The following is a 20,085-nucleotide window of genomic DNA, read 5'->3' as shown; positions in this document are numbered from 1 at the left end:
AAGGAAAAGCGATAGTACAGGAGCGCCATAGAGATGTTGGGAGAGCGTGTTAATCATTGCCCGGATGAGGTGGCAGTAAAATAAAACTTGGAGTGGTACTTGTAGGCTCTCAGATTTTCACCTTTCTCTCTCTATGTACTCTTCAGAGGGTTATCTTCGGCGCTGATTGGTCTGTTTGGCTTTACACGTGAGCTGCACTGGGCTCTCGATTGGTCGTTGCGTTTCGTCTCTCCGCCCCCTCGCTCTTCTTTCCGAACCCTCGGCGAGAGGATCCCGGGCAAGTGTAGCGAGCGGATGGGGGGCCGCGGTCTCACGCAGCGGGAGTGGGCGACGCGTTGGCGACGCGCGCCTCCTCTTGCAAGGGGCAGCGGCTTGCCTCTTGCGGCGGCGGTGTGGCTTTGCAGGGGGGCGGGGGGCTGAACTGCACCTTTCCTCGGAAGCCAGCCTCGCCGATTTAATGGGCTTACTTCCGAGTAAGTGTGAGTAGGCTTATTGCAGCCCCGGAGGGTTGGTTTCAGGCGTGTAGCTCAGCGTTCCCCTCGATTTGACAAACCCAGCAGTGGGCAACTTCCTTAGCTTTTTAAAAATTATAGGCTATATTTTTGTACAATAAAAATTCTAAAATGATAACAGCAGTTCTTAGAAGGACCTTTACTACCGCTAGAAGGCGTCATGTCCTGCTAGTTTGCAATTTCAGGAAACCACCTGACACAAGTGCCAACTAAATACATAGGTTTAAGTATCTTAGCATAAACCTTTATATGCATATGCAACTTAGGCATGTTGCCGCGTGCCTTCCCTAAGTGATGCTAAGAACACGTTTTGGGAAAAGAATCAGCAGTATCTGGGGTGGCACTGAGGTCTGGTCCTTGGGAGGAGGAGAGTTTGGAGATATGCCTGCAAATTTGAAGCTTTTATGCAAATATCCCCAGTGATTCTTACAAGGTAGTGCTGATAGATCCCATGTGACAAAAACAGAGCTATCTCTATATGTTCAATTTGTATCTTGGTTTTTCCTTCAAGGACTTCAAGCTGGTGTATGTGCTTTTAATACATTTGACATTCATAACAGCCCTTTGAGAGAGGGGGCAACACTGAAGAATCATCCAGTGTCAACTGGGATTTAAACAGCTCAGCCGTTTAAACTGCATGCCTGTGTATCCTTCACATCCCCACTATCTGCACATACATATATATGTTCTCACGTCTTGGACATTCCTTGGATCGTCTTGCTATGGAGACCGTACGTTGGGCATTTTCCTATAGTGCCTGGGTCCCTTGCCGTGAGGATTGGCTGCTGGCCATGCGTCTTGTACAGCCTGAAGAGAAAGAGCGTATCGAACAGTTTGTGTTCTGCCGTGATGCCAAGGCTGCTATGGTATATATTTATGAACTCAGTGAAATATGTCCTTGCTGAGTAATGCTTACCTTGCCTGACCTTGCCTGCCAGAGGTTCTAGCAGGTGGCAGGTCAGGGATGGAGAGCCCCGGTCCTAAACCAGGGTTCTTCGGGATGGCTGAGGCCTCCCCTTGGAATCCTTGCTACTCGCTCTGATCTCGTGGAACTTGCTGGTGAGGAGGTGGCACTGGGGGTTCTGCCAGGGCTGGGAAGAGTGACAGCTCTTCCTAGTGTTGGCCAAGTTTTCCTTTGCATACCTCTTGCTGTCCCAGTTGGTAAGCTGCACTGAGCTAGCAGAATTTGGCTCAATGACCTCCCTGCAATTTCCGGCTGTGCCCAGCCTTTTGCATGAATAACTGCCAGGCCAAATGCTCTCAGCGCCAAATTTCAGCCCTTCCTTTAGCTGTATTTGAGGGAAATGTGAGAGGCTAGTGTCTCCCTCGACCAGCTCACACCAACAACCACCTTGTGGCTTCTCCCCTCCAGATCTGCCCCATGACCCTTTCATCCCACTTGTGCATTATCTAAATGGCATGAAAGAATTACACCACAGGGAGGGTGGAGAGAAGGAGCAGTTGGGCTTTTGTTTTTAGTAGTACCCATGCAAGCTTTACAGCATCTGGCCAGCATTTTAAAATAGGTAACATGTAAATCAGGTTGGGTCATTGTAGAACTTGTGAAGTATTCTAATCGTGCCTGTAATGAGCTGTGAAATGGAATTTCTGTATGCTACTTAAGAAATAGTGTCTAAATTTCCTGTAAAACTATGGGTGGCTCTGATGCTCGGCAAATAATATATGAGCACAACAACTTTAGTATTTTCTTAATCATAAAAATACAGAAACTGCAAGCCGATCATTCATTTGATAAATATCATTAAATCTCACTTACAGATCTGCTGCTAAATCACGGAGCACTGTGCATACGGAGATAAATCATCATTATATTTTTCATTCCAAAACATAATAAAACCCATTTGTTCCCTGACAAACTGAGCATCAGATATTTGCTTCTCTCATTCTTTTAGTGCCTCCCTTTCATTATGAATGCCGTACCTGTATTTTAACTCAACTAAGAAAAAATCGGTTTGGCGTCTTCTTTAGAGTGCTGAGTTGGGTATGAGAGAGCTGCGTTCAAATCTCCACCTAGCCCAGAAGTTCACTGTGTGATCTTCACTTGTTTACTCAGCCTAACCTACCTCACGAGTTTGTTGTAAAGGTAGAATGGGGGATGCCTGTATACACGGTCCAGAGTTCTTCTAAGGAAAGATGAGATATAAAAACATAAGAAAGATAAGCAAAGAAACATAGATAACCTTTATCCAGATTGTGTGTTTGATTTGGTTTAAAAATGTAGATTTACTCCATAATGGGCATTTTAAAGGCAAATACTGTTTGAATTATTTGCTTTTCTCACAAGGACATTTACTTACATGTAAGACGTGAGCAGTTACCCACTGTGTGTATGTTTGTTTTGTTTCACAGGCCGGTCGACTGCTGATAAGGAAAGTAATTGCAGAAAAACTGAACATTCCTTGGAACAAAATCCAGCTGCATAGAACTTCAAAAGGAAAACCTTTTCTTGCAAATGACTTAAGCCACTCGCAATCCAGTTTCAGCTTTAATGTGTCTCATCATGGGAATTACTCTGTTCTTGCTGCTGAGTCTGACTGTCAAGTTGGCATTGATATTATGAAGACCAGCTTACCAGGTGATGCATTCCAATGGCTAACACATCTGTGCAAAGTGCTAGAAATGGGCAGCCCTTTTCCTTGATTCACCTCTGTATTATACACTCTAAGGCAGGAGTGGGAGCATGTGACCTTCCAGATGTTACTGGACCAAAGCACCAATCATCCCCCATCACTGACTGTGTCTAGAACTGATGGGAGTTGTTGGCTAACACCATCTGGAGGGCAATACATTCCCCCACATTCCTCTAAGGCTGAGCTGCTCAAATTTTAATAAAACACAGAGCAGACAATGAATAGGCAGACCCGCAGAAACATGGCACCGGGAATGGTCTGGAAGAATGAGTAGGAGAGGAATAGTATAGTATAGTGGTTAGAATGTTGGACTAGGGACCTGGGAGATTCAGATTCTAGTCTCCACTTGGTCGCAAAGCTCACTGGGTGAGTTTAGGCCAATCACAGACTCTTGGCCTAAAGTGGTGGTGGTGTTGTGAGGATGACTGAGAGGAGAAGGTTTCTGTAAACCACCTTGGGTTTTTTGAAGGAAAAAAAGGCAGAGTATAAACATAAATAAGTAAAATGAACTAATAAGGGAGATCCTGAGGGGAAGAAAGCAAACTGGAAGTAGGATGGGCAGAGAATAGAGGTTTGTTGATGTTATTTGCCATCAGGTCATCTCCAACTTACAGCAACTGTATGTATGAAAGCTTTCAAAAATGCCCTATTCATGACAGTGCTTGTAAATTCCAGGGTGTGGCTTCTGTTAGAGAGTCAGTCCACCTTCTATTTGATCTTCCTCTTCTTCTGTCTTCGATTGCCCTTAGCATGATTTTCTTCTCCAGTGAGTCTTGCCTTCTTATGATGTAACTGAAATGTGACAACTTCAGTTTGCTTCCAGGGAAGGTTTTAGCTTGAAGTGTTCTTCAACAGGACCTACCTGATTCAATTTTATTCCTGTCAGCATTTTTGACTGTCTAGCTTTCCAGTAGTGATCAGACAAGTACCTATGTGGATAATCATGACCTTGCTTCTCAGTGAAAAGTGCTTCCACTTGATTATCTTTCCTAGTTTCTTCTTTTTGGGACATCAGATTTTATAGTTCAACTAACATGCGTTCTTCTCTTTTTTCATTTTGCATGAATCAGTCTCCCTAGTGCAACATGAGACTGATTAAAAGGGAGAATAAGGAGTTCAAATCCCTTCTCAGCTGTGTAGCTCTCTGGGTGTCCCTGGGGTACTTTGAGTTATCGTGGTGTGGTGAGTAAATTATTAGTTTTTGGACTGAGGAGACCTGGTCCCTGGTGAGCCATTAAGGGTGGAATCCTTGGGCAGTGGCTGCAAGACCCCAAAACTGCTGGCTAGCCTTCCTCCAATGTTTGGAGGAGATCCTCATTTTCTTTTCCTTCTACCCTGTGTTTTCTATCAGAAAACAGCTCTTTTGTCCATCTTTCTGCAATATCTCAGAGGGGGAGAGAATGAGGTTGGAAAGTGTCAAGATTGTTCATATCCTGGCCTCTCCAGTCTCTTCCACTTCCTTTTCCCAAAATACACCTTTCTTCCCATCTCAGAGGTTGCTTTCCTGACTTCAGACAGCTGCAGGGGGAAGGGGATGGAGCTCCAATTCCCAGTTCCAAGGTCAGACTGCTGTTTCCAGCAATCCAGGAATCCAAACTATCTTATGGCCACCCTCGAATAGCATCCAGGTGCATAGGATCATACCTTATGCTTTCTGAGACTATGGACCAGCCAATAAACTCAACCAGTCTCCCTGGAGCATTCTGCAGTGCAGGGATAAAACAGAGGTGCAATCAACATGCCACTTTTACATTCTTGGAGAAACACAGGATTTCAGTGCAATACAGTTTTTAAAACAAAGCACTCAAATGGAAGAAGCTTTGGAATAAATACAGGAAGGACACACCAGTATTTTTCTTTATCATAAGACTGGCCACAGAGTGGTGCTATTGCTCTGTGAAAGGCTTCTAATCAGATTTCAAAATACTAAACCTTCATAGATAGCCAACTACAAAATTTACCGTAGACATTGAAAAGGGGCCATTTTATTTTAGTAAGTAAAGTCAGGAACTGTTACTGTCTACACTGCATGGTAGACTTAAATATTTTCATTCTCTCTTCCTTAAAATAATCTACAGTTCTCTTTACATTTCTATACCACCTGTAGCTGAAGCTGCTTGAGCAGTTCACAATAGGAAATAAAAGCAATAAAATACAATACATAAAACAACATTTCAAACACTTAAAAATTATTTAATTTGTGGGTTTTTTTGTAAGCTGTCCAGAGACTTTTAGTACTGGGATGGCATATAAAAACTTTAAATAAATAAAATAAAATAACATTAAAATACAATAAAATACAGTAAAAAGACCCAGCCAAAAAGAAAGGTAAACTCAGATAAACTCATGAGGCCCCTGGATGACCAGGGTGATCTTAAAGATTTGACATACTGTAAATAGAGGAATAGAGAGACCTCCAACTGAGAATTCTCTGCAGCTTCATTACACTACAGCTTCCGGAGTATTTTTTGAGTCAAGCCATGATAGTCATAAACAAATAGATCTGCCCTTCGGGTCGGACCACTTCCTTATTTGGAGCTTGGGATTGCATCTAAGATTATATTCTTTTTTCTGTTCTTTTAGTTTTTTGCAATTATCTGTAACGTTGTTAGCAAAGACGGATCTATTTTAGGCGTGGATATTTATGTCAGGAATTAGCCTTTGTGTAAAATAGGCAAGGCAGGAAAGAGTGACTTATAGCCAGAGGTGGCTTTGCATTAGCAGCAGGATCTTCTTTTTGTACAAGGCAAGCCATTCCATTTCCATCCACCCCCTGTACCTACGTTAGCCCTCTGTGTGATACTCGATACAGTTCTGTATGGTTCCCCAACCTTTTTGGAGAAGCTGCAGTAAGTAAGGAAGACCGGCTACAGGAGGTTGCCAGATTCTGAGCAAATGGAAATACTTTCCACTACCACAGGTCTCCACAGACTGGGATATTTTAGAGCACAACTTCCAGCATTCCAGACCACTGGCAGTACTGGCTGGGACTGGAAAAGCTGAAATCCAGGATATCTGGAAGGCAGGCTGAGGAAGGCTATGTGAAGGCATGAGTGACTGAGGCCAAGTCCAGTCAGTCGTACCCTTGTCCACATAATTTTTGTGCTACCCAAAAACAGAAGCATTTAACAAGCCAGACAAGAGGTCAGATTGGTTCATCACAACACGTTGATCAGCTGCATTTGGGGCCAATAAAGTTTTGAAACTGTCCTCCAGGGGACCCTGCTAAGGTGCTTTATTGTCATCTGGAAGGGACTAGGTCATGAACAATTGGGCCTGGCTTCCATCACTTATTTTTATTTATTTATAAAATGTATATACCACTCTGTATTCCAGTGTGCTAATTTCAGAACTGAGTACTGTAAAAGATAAAGCAAATCATAAAACAACATCTTAAAAGCAAAATCAATAAAACTGACTGGCTAGTTCAGGAGTCTGTATTTTCAAGAAGTACCGAAAACAGAACTGCATTGGTGCCTGACCTCCAGAGGCAGAACTTTCTGAACAAATGGAATATTAAGTTGTAGGTCTTAGTATTTCTTTTGGACTTCAATTCCATCAGTTCCATCACAGAGATAATTTGTAGGAGGCTTTGCATTTTAAGAGACCAGTGCCAGGTCTCGTATCTAGCTGATTTTGCCTTTACAGAAGAAAGGTGTTGGCCAGAAGGATTTCTCAAATGCCCCATGGACTTCTATTTCACAGCTGTCCCTTTGGCTTATGCAAATATAACTGTTTGCAGCATGATTTACTAAATTAAATTCTGTCTAGTCTTGTCAATTTTTAATAGAGTGTTAGGCAGCTCACAGGTTGAAGTTTTCACATGAAAATCTGCAATTTGTGACTGTTCTGGTGGGCCACTTCATTAAGATAGAAAAGAATATGTTGCAGCTAAAGTTAAGCATTATTTTAATTTTAGCGAGAGTTAAGCATATGCTCTGTCGCTACTCCTACTCATTGAGATCAATGGGACCTACAGGTACTTTGTGGGACAGAAGGCAGTGATGCTGGTGAGATAGCAATGACAGATTTCCGGTTGCAGCTCATTCGGAAGAGACACATCTGCATTTATATAATATATGTGGCCATTTTTGTTCAGATTAATGAGCTATAAAGGTTTTGCCATGAACAGCTGATAAGGGAATTGGGAAGACTTTATGCATTATTTGGGAGAGGATTTTGTATTTTGTTATTTTAATCCACTCTTTTATCTATCATACAACTGTTGTAATAGGCTTACCTAGTCTGACTTTGATAGAATTAAAGCGTCCAGTTTTCTCAGAGAAATTATTCTACCGTTGCATTTTTCCCCCTTTCGTTTTGCATCATGTTCCAACCAACAGATTTCACCAGTGATGTAACTGGAATTTGCTAATATGAAGCAAGTACAAAAATCAAGTCCTTTGTATTGGTTTAAGGAAATAATTGCATTCAAATTATCTTCCATGAGTGGTGGTGCATGCAAAATTATTTATGGGAGCTGCGAAGCATGGCAGGATGGAAGGTTTTGAGCCAGGACTCGCCATTCTGATAGCATTCATGTGCTGATTTTTATGTCTGCTGTTGTAGCTCAATGTGATGGGTTTTTATAGTAATGAAGTTACTACAAAAGCGGCTGAAGTGAGCATGGCTGCTTTGAGAAGTAAGGGCCTAACAGAACTTGACATGAATTGCATGGCTTATGTTACATAAATAGCAACTCTGGAAAAAACTGTATGGCCTCAGACTCATGCAGTGGCGGTGAGCAACGCCCAGCCCTCAGGCTAATCTCAAAACCATTCTGCAGCCAGTCAGTTGAAACTGTGCCAAGAGCCTCCAGGCTTCCTCTTAGTAGCCATATATGCAGAGGCAGAGGCAGAGAAGTAGATAGCAGAGAGCAGAGATGTCAGGGCTCCAGGTAAACCTTCCCTGCAAAATAAAGATTAACAATCATGTTTTCCATGTGTCCTCTTCCCATAATCCCACATCCCATACATCTGCAGCAGAGGAAGAGAAAAAAAGTTGATCCTACTCACTTCTGGCCTTGGCCTTTCCCACTGCTGGCCTGTACCCTTTTCTGGGTCAGCCGCAGGGAAATCGGACCCTTGACAGAAAGAATGTGGCATGTCCTGCCATCACCTAGTGGAGTAAAAAGAACTTTTAACTTTCTCCCTGTTGCAGACCTGATAAGAAGCTCCTTTCTAGAAGATTTCAAGGAAAGCCTCCTTTGGTGCCCATACAGCTTTTGTTGCCATTGGACTTGGACCCCCTCAGCCTTCATACTCCCATTGTCTCCAGTTGCTGGGGAATGAGGTCAGGCAACTGGTGTGGCACTCATGTGTGACTTGTGAGTTTCCTGCAGGCAGCCGGTTGGCCACTGTAAGAACAGTATGCTGGACCAGACGGACCTTTGGTCTAAACCTACACGCTGCTTCTTAGTTCACCCTTCTGAACGTTAACTCGAATAAGGCAGTTACAGAAGCAGGATTACCACTGCACTTGCTCTATCACAGAGCCAGAGTGATAGATGGATGTTTCTTAAGGACATTATTTTATCAATCAAATGAATCCACCACACCATTTTGTTGGTCCATGTTCATGGACCATAACAACCTGCTCATTTCTCAGCTATTCAACTCCTGCTGGGACCACATACCGCCCATAGAGGTACAATCTCTTCCTAAAATGGAGTCACATAGAAATTCACCCCATCAACCCAAAGTCTAGGAGGGGCATTGATTCCTGACTTGTGCTCTCCTTGTAGCATTTCTTACACTGTCCGATGTGATTGGTAAGGCTGGCACAGAGCAAGCCAGTGAACTTCATGGATTCGAAGCCTGGCCTCCCAAGTCCATCCTTCCCTTTCCTGGTGCCCTGCAGATGTGTTGGACTTCCATACATCTGGCAGGCACCATGTTAAAGAAGACTGATCCAATCAATGTACCATTCAGGAGATGGGGACTTCAGTAACCATAAACTAGAACAGATTGAAAGATTTGCACATTTTAAATGGTTGGTTTCTTCCTCCTTAGAATAAATACTCAATCAGCATAGATCAAAGTTCATCAAGTGCAACTTTCCCCAGGGATGGGAATCCAATGGAAAAAATTTATTCCAGTTTAATTTCTGACTGACGCACAACTGGTGAGGATGTGAGAGCCTTCCCCAAGTAAAGACATGGTAACTCTGCACACTTTTGCTTCTCAAAGCTTTGAGTGAACACAGTTGGATCCCCTGCCCCTAAGAATGAATATCTGCTAACTGAATCTGCAGTGATTCATAAGATCCATGGCTGCATGCAACCGACTGATATTGATTCAATTTATTTGTTACTACATTTGTATCCCACATTTATATACTACATTTATATTCCGTTTTCTCTTGCAAGGAATCCAAACCAGGTCTTCCTCTTCCTCCATTTTATCCTCATAAAAGGTAAAGGTAAAGGTTTCCCCTTGACCTTAAGTCCAGTCGTGTATGACTCTAGGGGGTGGTGCTCATCTCTGTTTCCTAGCCGAGGGAGCCAGCGTTTGTCCCAGACAGTCTCCGTGGTCATGTGGCCGGCATGACTAAACACCAAAGTGCACGGAACGCTGTTACCTGCCCACCGAAGGGGTACCTTATTATCTACTTGCACTTGCATGCTTTCGAACTGCAAGGTTGGCAGGAGCTGGGACGGAGCAACAGGAACTCACCCCGTTGTGCGGATTCGAACTATTGACATTTTGATCAACCAGCCCAGCAGCACAGCAGTTTAAACCACTGCACCACCTGCAGTCCTTTTATCCTCATAGCAACTCTGTAAAGTAAGTCAGGCTGTGATCTTGTTTGCATGTGGTGGAAGAATTTGCAGTGATGATTAAAAAGTGCAAGTCATTTCTGATTTTGAAGATCAACCCAGATCACTCCATTCCTGAGTTGCTTCACAAACCCAGAAACTGGGTTGTTTATGGGACATGCAAAACAGAATTAACAATAAACCAGCGGCAAATGGGGAATGGAACCCAGATTTTCCAAGTCTCAGCCCTGTACTGCAGCTTTGAGCATCCTGGGTATCTTTAACCTAACGTCATCCTCTCTCTGACTCTCAGCAGCCCTAACCAGCATGGCCAGTGGGCACGGATGAGGGGAGTTGTAATCCAAAACAAGTGGAGCATGCTTGAGGAAGGATGATCTAGGCACTTTAAATGCTGAGATTATCTTGCATTTTTTAAACCCGTTGCTGAAATTTGACCCTAGGACATGTGTAAACACGCACGCTGCTCTCCCATCTGTTCTTTCTGAATGCAAGTTACTGCACCCCAGCCTTAAATTTTAGCCTGCACTTTCATTAATCTTATCTGTCCTTAGGGCTTATCCCACTCTTTCAGTTAACGATTGTCATCTATCCTTTGCCAAGGGAAATCAATTAAAAATAAGTTAAAATTAATTTTACAACTGCTGACGCAAAGCTGGATTGTCTGCTTTCTGAAATTAACACTCTAGAGAGAGTGCGGGGTTCTGATATGATTCATTCGGAAGGAAATTAGACATGAAGATTGCAATAGCCAATTATTACTCTTCCAACCAAATCTTATGCATGATTAGTTGTGCAAGCAGGGCCTATTGTATTCATCGGGAACATGTGCATAGGAGTGCTGAATTAAGAAAAGTCTAAGGCTTTAATTTAGTTCCTTAGATGGTTATTTTAATATCGTATTTGGCTTTACCCAATGAAAGGAAAGGAAAACAGCCCTCTGCTGCTGTTGCTGTTCTATTTGAGGAAAGATAACAAATTATCACTTTGAAGTAGGAACAGAAGGGGTATGATTTTGCAACAGTGTTTTTAATGAATTCTTAACAGATAAAACTCATTAATTACATTTAAAGTCATTAATTGCATTTAATGGATGCTTACAACAGAATTTCTTGTAACTTTATCGCATTTTATAAATAGGGAATTCATGTCTAGGTTTCCTTGACCCTCATGTCTGCGTAACATGAAAAATAACAGATAAATATGACAGACTTTTCTTTTTTCAGCCTAAGTTATTTCTGTATTAGCTTTTTATAAGTTGTGTGTGAAGAAGTAAGAGGTTTCAGGGTGGGGGGGGGGTCCGAAAGAGGTTCTTGAAGTTTTAAAGTAATGCAAAAAACCTTGTGAATTTTGTCTTTCAGGCAAAACTGGGTTAGATTGTACATACCACATCAAATCACTTTTAAATTGATGGGACAAAAAGCTAGAGTTGGCCTCCAGCCTTGTATGCCTTGGACAAGCATATCATTCTGTTTAATTTCTAGGAATAAAGAGATGACGTTGTTCACCATGGTGTACTTGCATTTAAATGTGCATCTTACACATTTCTGGGAAATCGCTTGACCCTGTGGATATTAATATTTGCATTTATATTTTTTCAGTTTAGAACTAGACTTTATAGATAAAACACGAGAAGTTGGTGAAGCTTCTTTTTAAAAAGAAAGGAAAAACTTTTATCCAAACTACTTCACACACCATCTTGACGCCTGATAGCGTAACGGCTTTTTTCATTTGATAGTCGATTACTCTTGAAATGCATTCGAGTCTTCCCAAGAAATTCTCTTTGGTTTTCCTATTTGCAATCTCACTTAACTCGGTGAAGTTCAGCCATGGGCTGCATTGAGGAAAGTCCCACATTACCGAAGCTGTCAGTCAGGAGTGCCTTGGCTCACTCATGAACTATGCTACTAAATACGAAAATGTGGTGATCTTTGTCTTCCTATCTGTCCCATTTGAAACGGGCTTATTTGGGTGTATTAAAAGCAGCACTTAAGGCTAAAAAAGTGCTGCTGGAAACAAAAATGAGGAACAACCGCAAACGTGTGCAGTGATGGCCTTCTAATACAACATTTCAAAACAGCTTTTTGATGGCTTCCAACCAAGCACCAGGGCAAGGTGGCATGGCCCTCAGATGGTGGCCCCCTTAATTGGCCTGGGATCTGGAAATTGCCTAAACTAGCCCATCTCAGACCCTTGTAACAGCACAGCCCATTGGTCTGCATTGCCTTCTTTTGTGAATTTAATGCTGCCCTTTCCTTCTTCTCTACTTCTGCATCTGAGGTGGCCTTCCCCAACCTGGTGCTTTCCTGATGCTTTGGACTACGACTCCGAGCATTCCTGACACTTGGCCACTCTGGCTGTAGTTGCAGCCCAAAACATTTGGAGGGCACCAGGTTTTGGGATGCTGTTCTGGGCTAGGTTTTAGCCTAGGGTTCAAGCAGGTGTCCCAAGGTGTCCCAAGGCAGATGCCGGTATAGCACTGTCTGTCTATTAAGGTTAACCTTTCAGGAGCCCACCTTGGAAATGCATCATTCTTCCCTTCTCTGAAGCAAGTCCTTCACTTCTCTCTTTTGAGACTGTAAGGAGAGCCCTGCTGGGTGAACAGACCATCTGATTCAGCATCTGCTTCACACGTTAGCCAACCAGATGCTTTCAGGAAGCCAGCAAGCCATGCTTGAGTAGCCCTCCTCTTTTGTTGCTCCCCATTCTTGGTGTTCAGTGGCATAATGGAGAGACTCCATTAGGAGTAGGGAGTGGCATATAAATGCAAAAATATATAAGTAACTATTGCTTCTGGAGCTAGTGGTTCCAAACAAGCCATCTTAACTAATGGCCTCTGATAGACCTGTCCTCTGTAATTCTGTAGCCTAGGGTTTTCATGGCACTTCACAACATCAAATTATATAAGTTAGCTATGCATTGTACGGAGAAATACTTCTTTTCTCCTGCCCTGAATGTAACTGAGGGTTCATTGGTATTAAACTTAACCAAGATTCCCCTTAACTCAGGAATTATGCCTAGATTCTCCATCATGGCACCCATGACCATCAGTGTACCCATGGTTACTTCTCCTGACACTTCCCAGGCTTCTGACTCCTATTTTATTTTTAAATATTAATTAAAACAAACAAGAACTGGGAAGCTGGAATGCTGCCAAGTGAAGCACTGGTCTCCAGTGCCATCTTCATTTTTCATAAAGAGAATAAATGTCACCTGTTGCTCCAGTAGAAGCATCAGTGACTGCCCCCCTTACTTGGGTAGGTCATTGCTTACAGGCCAGTGCTTTGTTTTTGTAGGAAGTTCACCTGTCCAGGCAAAAAAAGAAGCAGGTAACCGGGAGTGGTAGGTTTTTGTCCTAAGGGACCAGAAGAGATGGGAAGGGAATATCCTGGAAGCCTAAAAGGGAGGTGGGGTAAGAAGCAAACGGATGTCTTTCCACTCCTCTGTCTGTGTGCAGGTGGCTTTTTGTTTGTTTTGGTGTGATGCCTGCTTTACTTTGCAGTTTGAGAGAGGTTGTACTTTGGATAGGTCTTCTGCTTTGTTCTCCCTGTGTGTTTCTCTTAGCATCACTAGTTTGTCTTCCATGAAATAGGTATTCTGTTGTGTTTGTGAAGGCAATGATGTGTTTTGGTATTTGCGGCTTTGTCGTCGTCGTCCCCGCCTTTGTCTTTTATGAGGTTTCCTAAAAATAGGTAAGGTATTTATCTATGCTCCTCATCAGTTTATCTTCTGTGAAATGATTGCTGGAGCAGAAGACCATGGCTTCCAATGACGTATTCGACATTTTGAAGCTCAGCCCCATCTCTGCCTTGCTTCTTAGGCAGGTTCCTCTTCTTTTCATCATGTCAGTTTGTATTTTAGGATATTAGTGCTTTGTGGCTGTCATTTTGTATTCTAATTGCAGGAAGTGGTTCAGTTCCAGACTTCTTCCGTATTATGAAGAGGCAGTTTACGGAGGAAGAGTGGAGAATGATCCTGTCCATGAATAATGAATGGCTCCAGTTGGATATGTTTCATAGGCACTGGGTAAGGGATCATTTCTACTGAAAAATGTTTTGGTGTGTGCAGCTTTTAGAACTCCCATCAGTTCACAATCTCTCTTTTTAAAGGTACTTGCTTTGAAAATCTACGAAGAATAATTTTAGAAGACTTCAAAATCTCATTTCCACTATGCGCTAGCTCAATTGAAGTATCTTTATGTTACATTTAAATTCTGACCTTTCTCCAAAGAGCTTGGGGTGGCATACATATGTTTCTTCCCATTTCATCCTCTCAACAGTCTTATTTGGTTGAGAGAGAATGCAAGATCTAGCCTTAATGGAGCCGCATGAGAAAAGCAGCAATGGACAAAACCTTAGATTAGATTCTGTATATTTTTGCTTCTTTATCTTTACATTTACATATTGACTTAAGAACATAGTTCTCTATCTGCTAGATGCTCTTTCAATGGCTGTAGGATAATTCCAACCTTGGAGAAGCACTCCAACTAGTGTTGAGTTTGAATTAGAGAATATCCGTGTTCAAATGTCCAGTCATGATGTTCATTCAGTGACCGTAGACCAGTCATTTTGAAGCATATTAAAGTTATAAATGTTCAAGGTTTCCTTGTACTAACAAGTAAAGTTGGCTTTCCTTTGGCATTTGGCATTCATCCAGCTTCTTTTAATTCCCAAGACAAATGGTTTAAGTATGAAAAATATAGGAGTGTGCTCACCCTTCCATATTTTAATGTGATACCCTCAGCTCTCTTGGATGGGAAATATCGGGGAATATCCATTCAAACAAACTATGGAAGAAGAAATTGAAACTGTAAGGCAGATTTTTTTTTTTTTGTTAGTTTTGCTTTCTGTAACTTTCCAAGATTCCCAGCCTGAGTTAATTGACCTGTTAATATCTTTGTGTCCTGGAAGGTCATCTAAGTGCTGTGCTCTTCCAATTAATTCAGTGTACATTTTTGGTAAATCAGGAATCTAGTCGGCCTTGTTTGTTGTTCCAGGTTTCTTTTTGTCACTCTGTACTGACATGATAGAAGTGTGGAAATGCATTGTACATACAGGTGTGAGAGAGAAGAAGCCCAGGGAATTCTATTCTGCATTGATAATCAAAGTGGTACACATAAAAATTATTAATGTATAAACAAAGAGAGTGTTGTATCTCCTGTGATTTCTCTTTGGAAGTAAACCTGGAGACTTAGAGGGCTATTGTACATCCATTGCTTGAGATTTTATTTAAAAGTACTGTATGCAGGATAACAACTTGGGTTTAAATGTTTTCTTTTAGGCATTAAAAGAGAGCTTTATAAAAGCCATTGGTGTTGGAATAGGTTTTGATCTTCAAAGGATTGAGTTTAATGTCTCCTCAGTGCAGCTGGAAGTGGGCAAAACATATGTTGACACAGTTCTGCTCTTGGATGGTGAAGTAGAAAAGGACTGGACTTTTGAGGTAAGACCTCTACGTATAAACTGTTCCTTGTTTGTTGTTAGTCGCGAAGTTGTGTCTGACCCATCGTGACCCCATGGACAACATTCCTCCAGGCCCTCCTGTCCTCCACCATCCCCCGGAGTCCACCCAAGCTCACGCCAACTGCTTCAGTGACTCCATCTAGCCACCTCATTCTCTGCCATCCCCTTCTTCTTTTGCCATCTATTGTTCCCAGCATTAGGCTCTTCTCCAGGGAGTCCCTCCTTCCCATTAGGTGGCCAACTGTTCCTTATATTTGCAGTTTATGCTGACACAAAATCTATTTGTGCCAGTGTAAATGTTTGGACTGGTAATCATATATACTGTATATTATTAGTGCTGCCACTCCTGATAACTAAAGTCTTATCCTCTTCCTTGTCCCGCCCCTTCCTCCCATGGCCTATGCATTTGTGTAAAGCTATTCATGAACAACAAACATTTTTTCTTTAAACCTCCCCCCCTTTTTTTCTCTACTTTAAATAATGAATTACTGCCTGGATTTAGCTCTTATCCCCTGACTTTTGGAATCATCATGCAATTATTTTGCCCAATGATGTACTCTCCTAAAGAAATGTAACAGCCTTTCCAAAGAAAACAACATATTATCCACTAAAAATTCTATCACAACCCCTGTAATGCTCCCAATTGGAGCACCATAAGCTTTTAATGTCTGTGCTGTAGGTGACCTCAAGCCAATATCAGCTGTAAACAAAGTTAGGCTTCAACCATGTTAAGTCCTTGACATGGGGAATTATGGTAATAGAAGCCACTGAAAAATAACCTCTTAGCTTTTCGTTTATGGAATTCAGTTCTTATTTTGATACCATATGAAACAGAAAGACAACAACACAGAATAAATGGAAATGAGTGCTCAGTGGTATCTTAAGTAAAAGGCAAGAGAAAAGAGACTACTCTTTTACATTCATCCATTGTGAGAAGAAAACAAACTTGTTGAAGCATTGACCTTCAGCCAGTAGGTTGAGACCTTGAAGTCCACCAGTAGCACCAGAACTGGGTTGATTATGCACTTGCTCCCTTGGGACAGGACTAAAGGGCATCTGGATGTAAAAGAGGGTGGAATTCCTATGATTGTGTAGAGGAGGCTGTGTGGATAGGTACATTCAATATACAAACATGCACGTGGTGGGCATGTCATGAGCGGAGCCTGCTGGAGCCGGGGGTCAGACTAGATGGCCCGGGAGGCCCCTTCTGACTCGCTCTGTTTCTATGTTTCTAACGTAGACCAGGGTTGCTTAGGGAGGAATGGAAAAGAGGCTGCAAATGATAGTTTTTGAAAAGGGGGTCCAAACCAAGTCCCAGTCATAAGCCCTGCATGATTAGGCAAGTACTGACACCACCACAGAGAATAAGTTTTTCCTAATGGAAGTTTCCCCTGCCCTAAAGGAAAGTATGTTTTAACTAACTATAGTGAGCTTTTCTTTTATCAAAGGGTTGGTATTCCACTAACCTACGTGCCTAGGGAGTAATTTCACCAGCTATTCTAAAATATCTAGCAATAATTATCATTCTGTAGATTCTTAATTTTTCCTATCTATATATGACTGCTGTTGCAGCAAAACAAACCTGAACATGTTGACGGTCCTTCAGTCCTTCATTATTTTAATTGCCATCTAGGAAACCCGGTTAGATGAATCGCACCATGTTGCAGTTGCCCTGGGAAAGGCAAGACCATTGGGGGAAAAGCATGATGGGGTAAGATGTTCTGGCACGACCATTTTCAAAGCTTTAATGTGGTGTGTTAATATTGATGGCAGGACTCAAGCAGAAATATCAGTCGTCTTGTATGATTATATCTTCTGTCTCAGGAAATCCCATTTCTCAATATTGATTGAATTGTAAAATGTATATATCACACCTAGAGTGCCACTGTTTGACAATGGGCCTAGAAATTGAAGCCCACCCCCAATTGTATTTATTTAAAACTTTTATTTATACCCTGTCCTATATATAAATGTCTCAGAATGGTCCAACAACAAAGGCACAGCAAAATATCTATGATAAAAACCCAACTGAAATAAAAAATTAAGTCTTCAAATAATGGGAAAATAAAAAGGGTTTGGCCCGGCACTGAAAAGAATAAAGTCTCGGCGCCAGGCTCACCTCTCTGGGGAACATGTTCCACTGTATGAATGAATGCCTACCAAAATACCTTGTTCTGGACAGCCCTGTTCAGCTTTTGTAAACTCAAGGCTACGGCTTCGGTTATGGAATCAGTCCATCTCCTAGTTGGCCTTCCGCTTCTTCTTCAGTCTTTGACTTTCCCTGGTATGATTGTCTTCTCCAGTCAGTCTTACCTTCTCATGATGTTCCCAAAGTACAACCACTTCAGTTGCTTCTAAGAAGTGTTCTAGCTTGATTTGATCTAGGATCCACTTGTTCATCTTCCTGTCAGTCCAGGGTACTCACAAAGTTCTCCTCCAGCACCCTATGTTGAATGCATTGATAAGGGATGATTGTCCCCACCTAAATAAATGTTAGGTATGTCTTGATCAAGTTAGTCATAACACTATTCAAGGCAAATGAAGATATATTGGAAAAAGATGTAGACCCAACTTAAGTTAAGAAAATAAGTTAACCATATAGTACAAATTAATAAAATACTTAATGAAATATGATTGGTACATTAAATTATACAAGACAATACTTAATTTCATACAAAGTTTTATGCAATACAAAATTTGTTAAGTAAGCTATTAATAAGAGTTATTAGGCAGTTTTAAACTGTTATAACTTGTATTTATTTTATGTGTTACATTATTCAGTACATCTATATCCTACCTTTCTTCCTTCATGGACTTCTGGGCAGTTCCATCCAGGAACTGACAAGAAGCAAACCTGCAGATTGGCTGTATTATTTTCCTTTTAAACCAACTTTTCCCAATCTCTTTTTCTTACAAATTCTACTCTAACAAATCATCCAGAACAGGAATTGCAATATGATCACATAAACCATGGATTCCTTTTCACATTATGATTGAAACAGTGAGCATAGACACACTATAAGGAAAGAGAAGGTTGCATCCTGAAAAATAAAGCAAACTGTATACCTACTAGTTCAAAAATTAGTTTTAGACATTCTTTCAAATTCTTCTCTGGGGGAGCAAAGCAAACAGACAGAACAATAATGGACCAGAATGTGGGAATTCTGGTCCTTCCCACCTTGGTCTTCCAGAACTTCAGAGAACAGGTCAAATATTTACATACTACTTGGCTTCAGGGATGTCTTCTGCCTTAGTCTTCCATTTTGTAAAATAGGTAACTTTAAAATAATCCCCAAGCTTGTTTGTTCTTCGGACACAGAAACATTGGGCCTGATTCTATGAACCTAATCCCTTTTTGTTGGGTTTTTTTTCTCATAGGTACTCCCTACCTGTGTCACCCCGACTCCATTCACAGTACTGTCTTTTGATGATTTAGTTGCCTCTGGGGTTCCTCTTGCACCCAAGGATGCTGCCTGCTGGGATACCTTTTGTTCAAAGCAGGAATCGCCTGCTCGACAGAGTTCTAATCCAAGATGAGAGAGGCAGTGTTTACAAGTAACTGAGTTGAAAGCACTCAACAACTGCAGAGTGTTCCTTTCCCAGCCATTAGTTGGTGTCTTTGTGTGAGTGTGTGAGAGAGGCAGGACTGATGGATAAAATTACCTTTTTATTCAACATTTTGGCTGTTCTGTATGGAATCATAATGATTTAAAGCTCTTTTCCCTTGGAACTGGATTCAGAAAAGGAAAGCAATTTGGGTTTCTGCTCTCAAGCTAGCTATGTGCAGTTATCAAGCCTCTAATGCCCTACTCATAATAAAGAAGTTGGTATATCCCCCTTCTCTGCCAGGCACTCTATGGGGTAGGAAGCCTTTGGACCTCTGGCCTTTATGTGGGGTGGCTCACGCAGGTCACCCTACCCAGCCCACAGTCTGGTCACTCTCAGCAGCACCCAAGAAGCTCTGATTTAGTTACTGGAGGTGCATTGTGGAAGGGCACCTGCTCATTCCTCCATCCAAGGAAGGAAGACAGTGGTCGAGCAATATAAAACAACAAGCAGGCCTTTACTTGTCTGATAGTTCAGTGTCTATTTCCTACTTTAGAAGCTGGGAGACAGACTGTGCACTTTGCCATCAGCACAGCTTGTTATTTCCAGCTGCTGAGCAGCTAACAAGGCACCTGGGGTCTGCTCCACCAGCCGTGCATCTTTAGGAAAAGGCTGTGCGGGGGGGGGGGGGGGGGGAGGAGTATTCAGTGATGTTTGAAATACTTCGGCTGCAAGGCTGAAGAGGTGTGTACACCTATTGCTCAGTCTCCTCTCAAAATGATTGTCTTTTTCTCATTATCAGGAGACAATGTAGGGAAATGTTTTGGTTGACAGTGCATAATTAGGCTGCAGGTGTTACAGGAACCAGAGTATTTGATGTCTGTGGCCTTATTGCCTTTGGATTTCAGATGAGGAGGATGCATTGCCCAGCAGTGAAGCGCACCTTTTGCCTGCATAAATGCCAGGATCCATCAGACCATCAGTTAATATCTGCTGGGTAGCGCGACTGGAAAGGACCCCTGCCTGAAAGTTTGGAAATCTACCAGTCAGAGTAGACCAAAGGCAGAAAGAAAGTAGATAGGGTTCTTATTAAATTTCTGAGTGATGCACAGTAGCTTGGCAAGATTGTCCTACTGCCC

The 20,085-nt window shown here is 42.0% G+C and overlaps 1 protein-coding gene across 3 annotated transcripts; it reads left to right on the top strand.

Moving 5' to 3' along the window:
• Positions 1–308: 308 nt before the first annotated feature.
• On the top strand, positions 309–19,232 carry AASDHPPT (aminoadipate-semialdehyde dehydrogenase-phosphopantetheinyl transferase). Of its 3 annotated transcripts, none has more exons than XM_044442282.1 (7): positions 309–473; positions 1,024–1,378; positions 2,883–3,108; positions 13,843–13,964; positions 15,306–15,380; positions 17,034–17,111; positions 18,779–19,232. In XM_044442282.1, exons 2-7 carry the CDS (start codon positions 1,196–1,198, stop codon positions 18,935–18,937), a joined length of 843 nt encoding a protein of 280 aa, XP_044298217.1. In that variant the 5' UTR covers positions 309–473; positions 1,024–1,195; the 3' UTR covers positions 18,938–19,232. The 3 variants fall into 3 exon arrangements, with proteins under 3 accessions (XP_044298217.1, XP_044298215.1, XP_044298216.1); XM_044442280.1 differs by having other exon boundaries at positions 15,219–15,380; XM_044442281.1 differs by having other exon boundaries at positions 309–479; positions 15,219–15,380.
• The last annotated feature ends 853 nt before the right edge of the window (positions 19,233–20,085 follow it).

The sequence above is a fragment of the Varanus komodoensis genome, unplaced genomic scaffold (genome assembly GCF_004798865.1).
Source record: "Varanus komodoensis strain SLA01 unplaced genomic scaffold, ASM479886v1 scaffold4, whole genome shotgun sequence".
NCBI lineage: Eukaryota > Metazoa > Chordata > Lepidosauria > Squamata > Varanidae > Varanus > Varanus komodoensis.
The sequence above is the reverse complement of the archived record's forward strand: the minus strand, read 5'-3'. Positions and strand labels throughout refer to the sequence as shown.

What these genes read in the sequence shown, in the direction of transcription:
- AASDHPPT (XM_044442280.1), top strand. Translation starts at nt 1,196, where the DNA reads ATGTTCTCACGTCTTGGACATTCCTTGGATCGTCTTGCTATGGAGACC. An exon ending in GTGATGCCAAGGCTGCTATG is followed by an intron (nt 1,379 to 2,882) that starts GTATATATTTAT and finishes TTTGTTTCACAG; the next exon opens with GCCGGTCGACTGCTGATAAG. An exon ending in TGGGGGAAAAGCATGATGGG is followed by an intron (nt 17,112 to 18,778) that starts GTAAGATGTTCT and finishes TTTTTCTCATAG; the next exon opens with GTACTCCCTACCTGTGTCAC.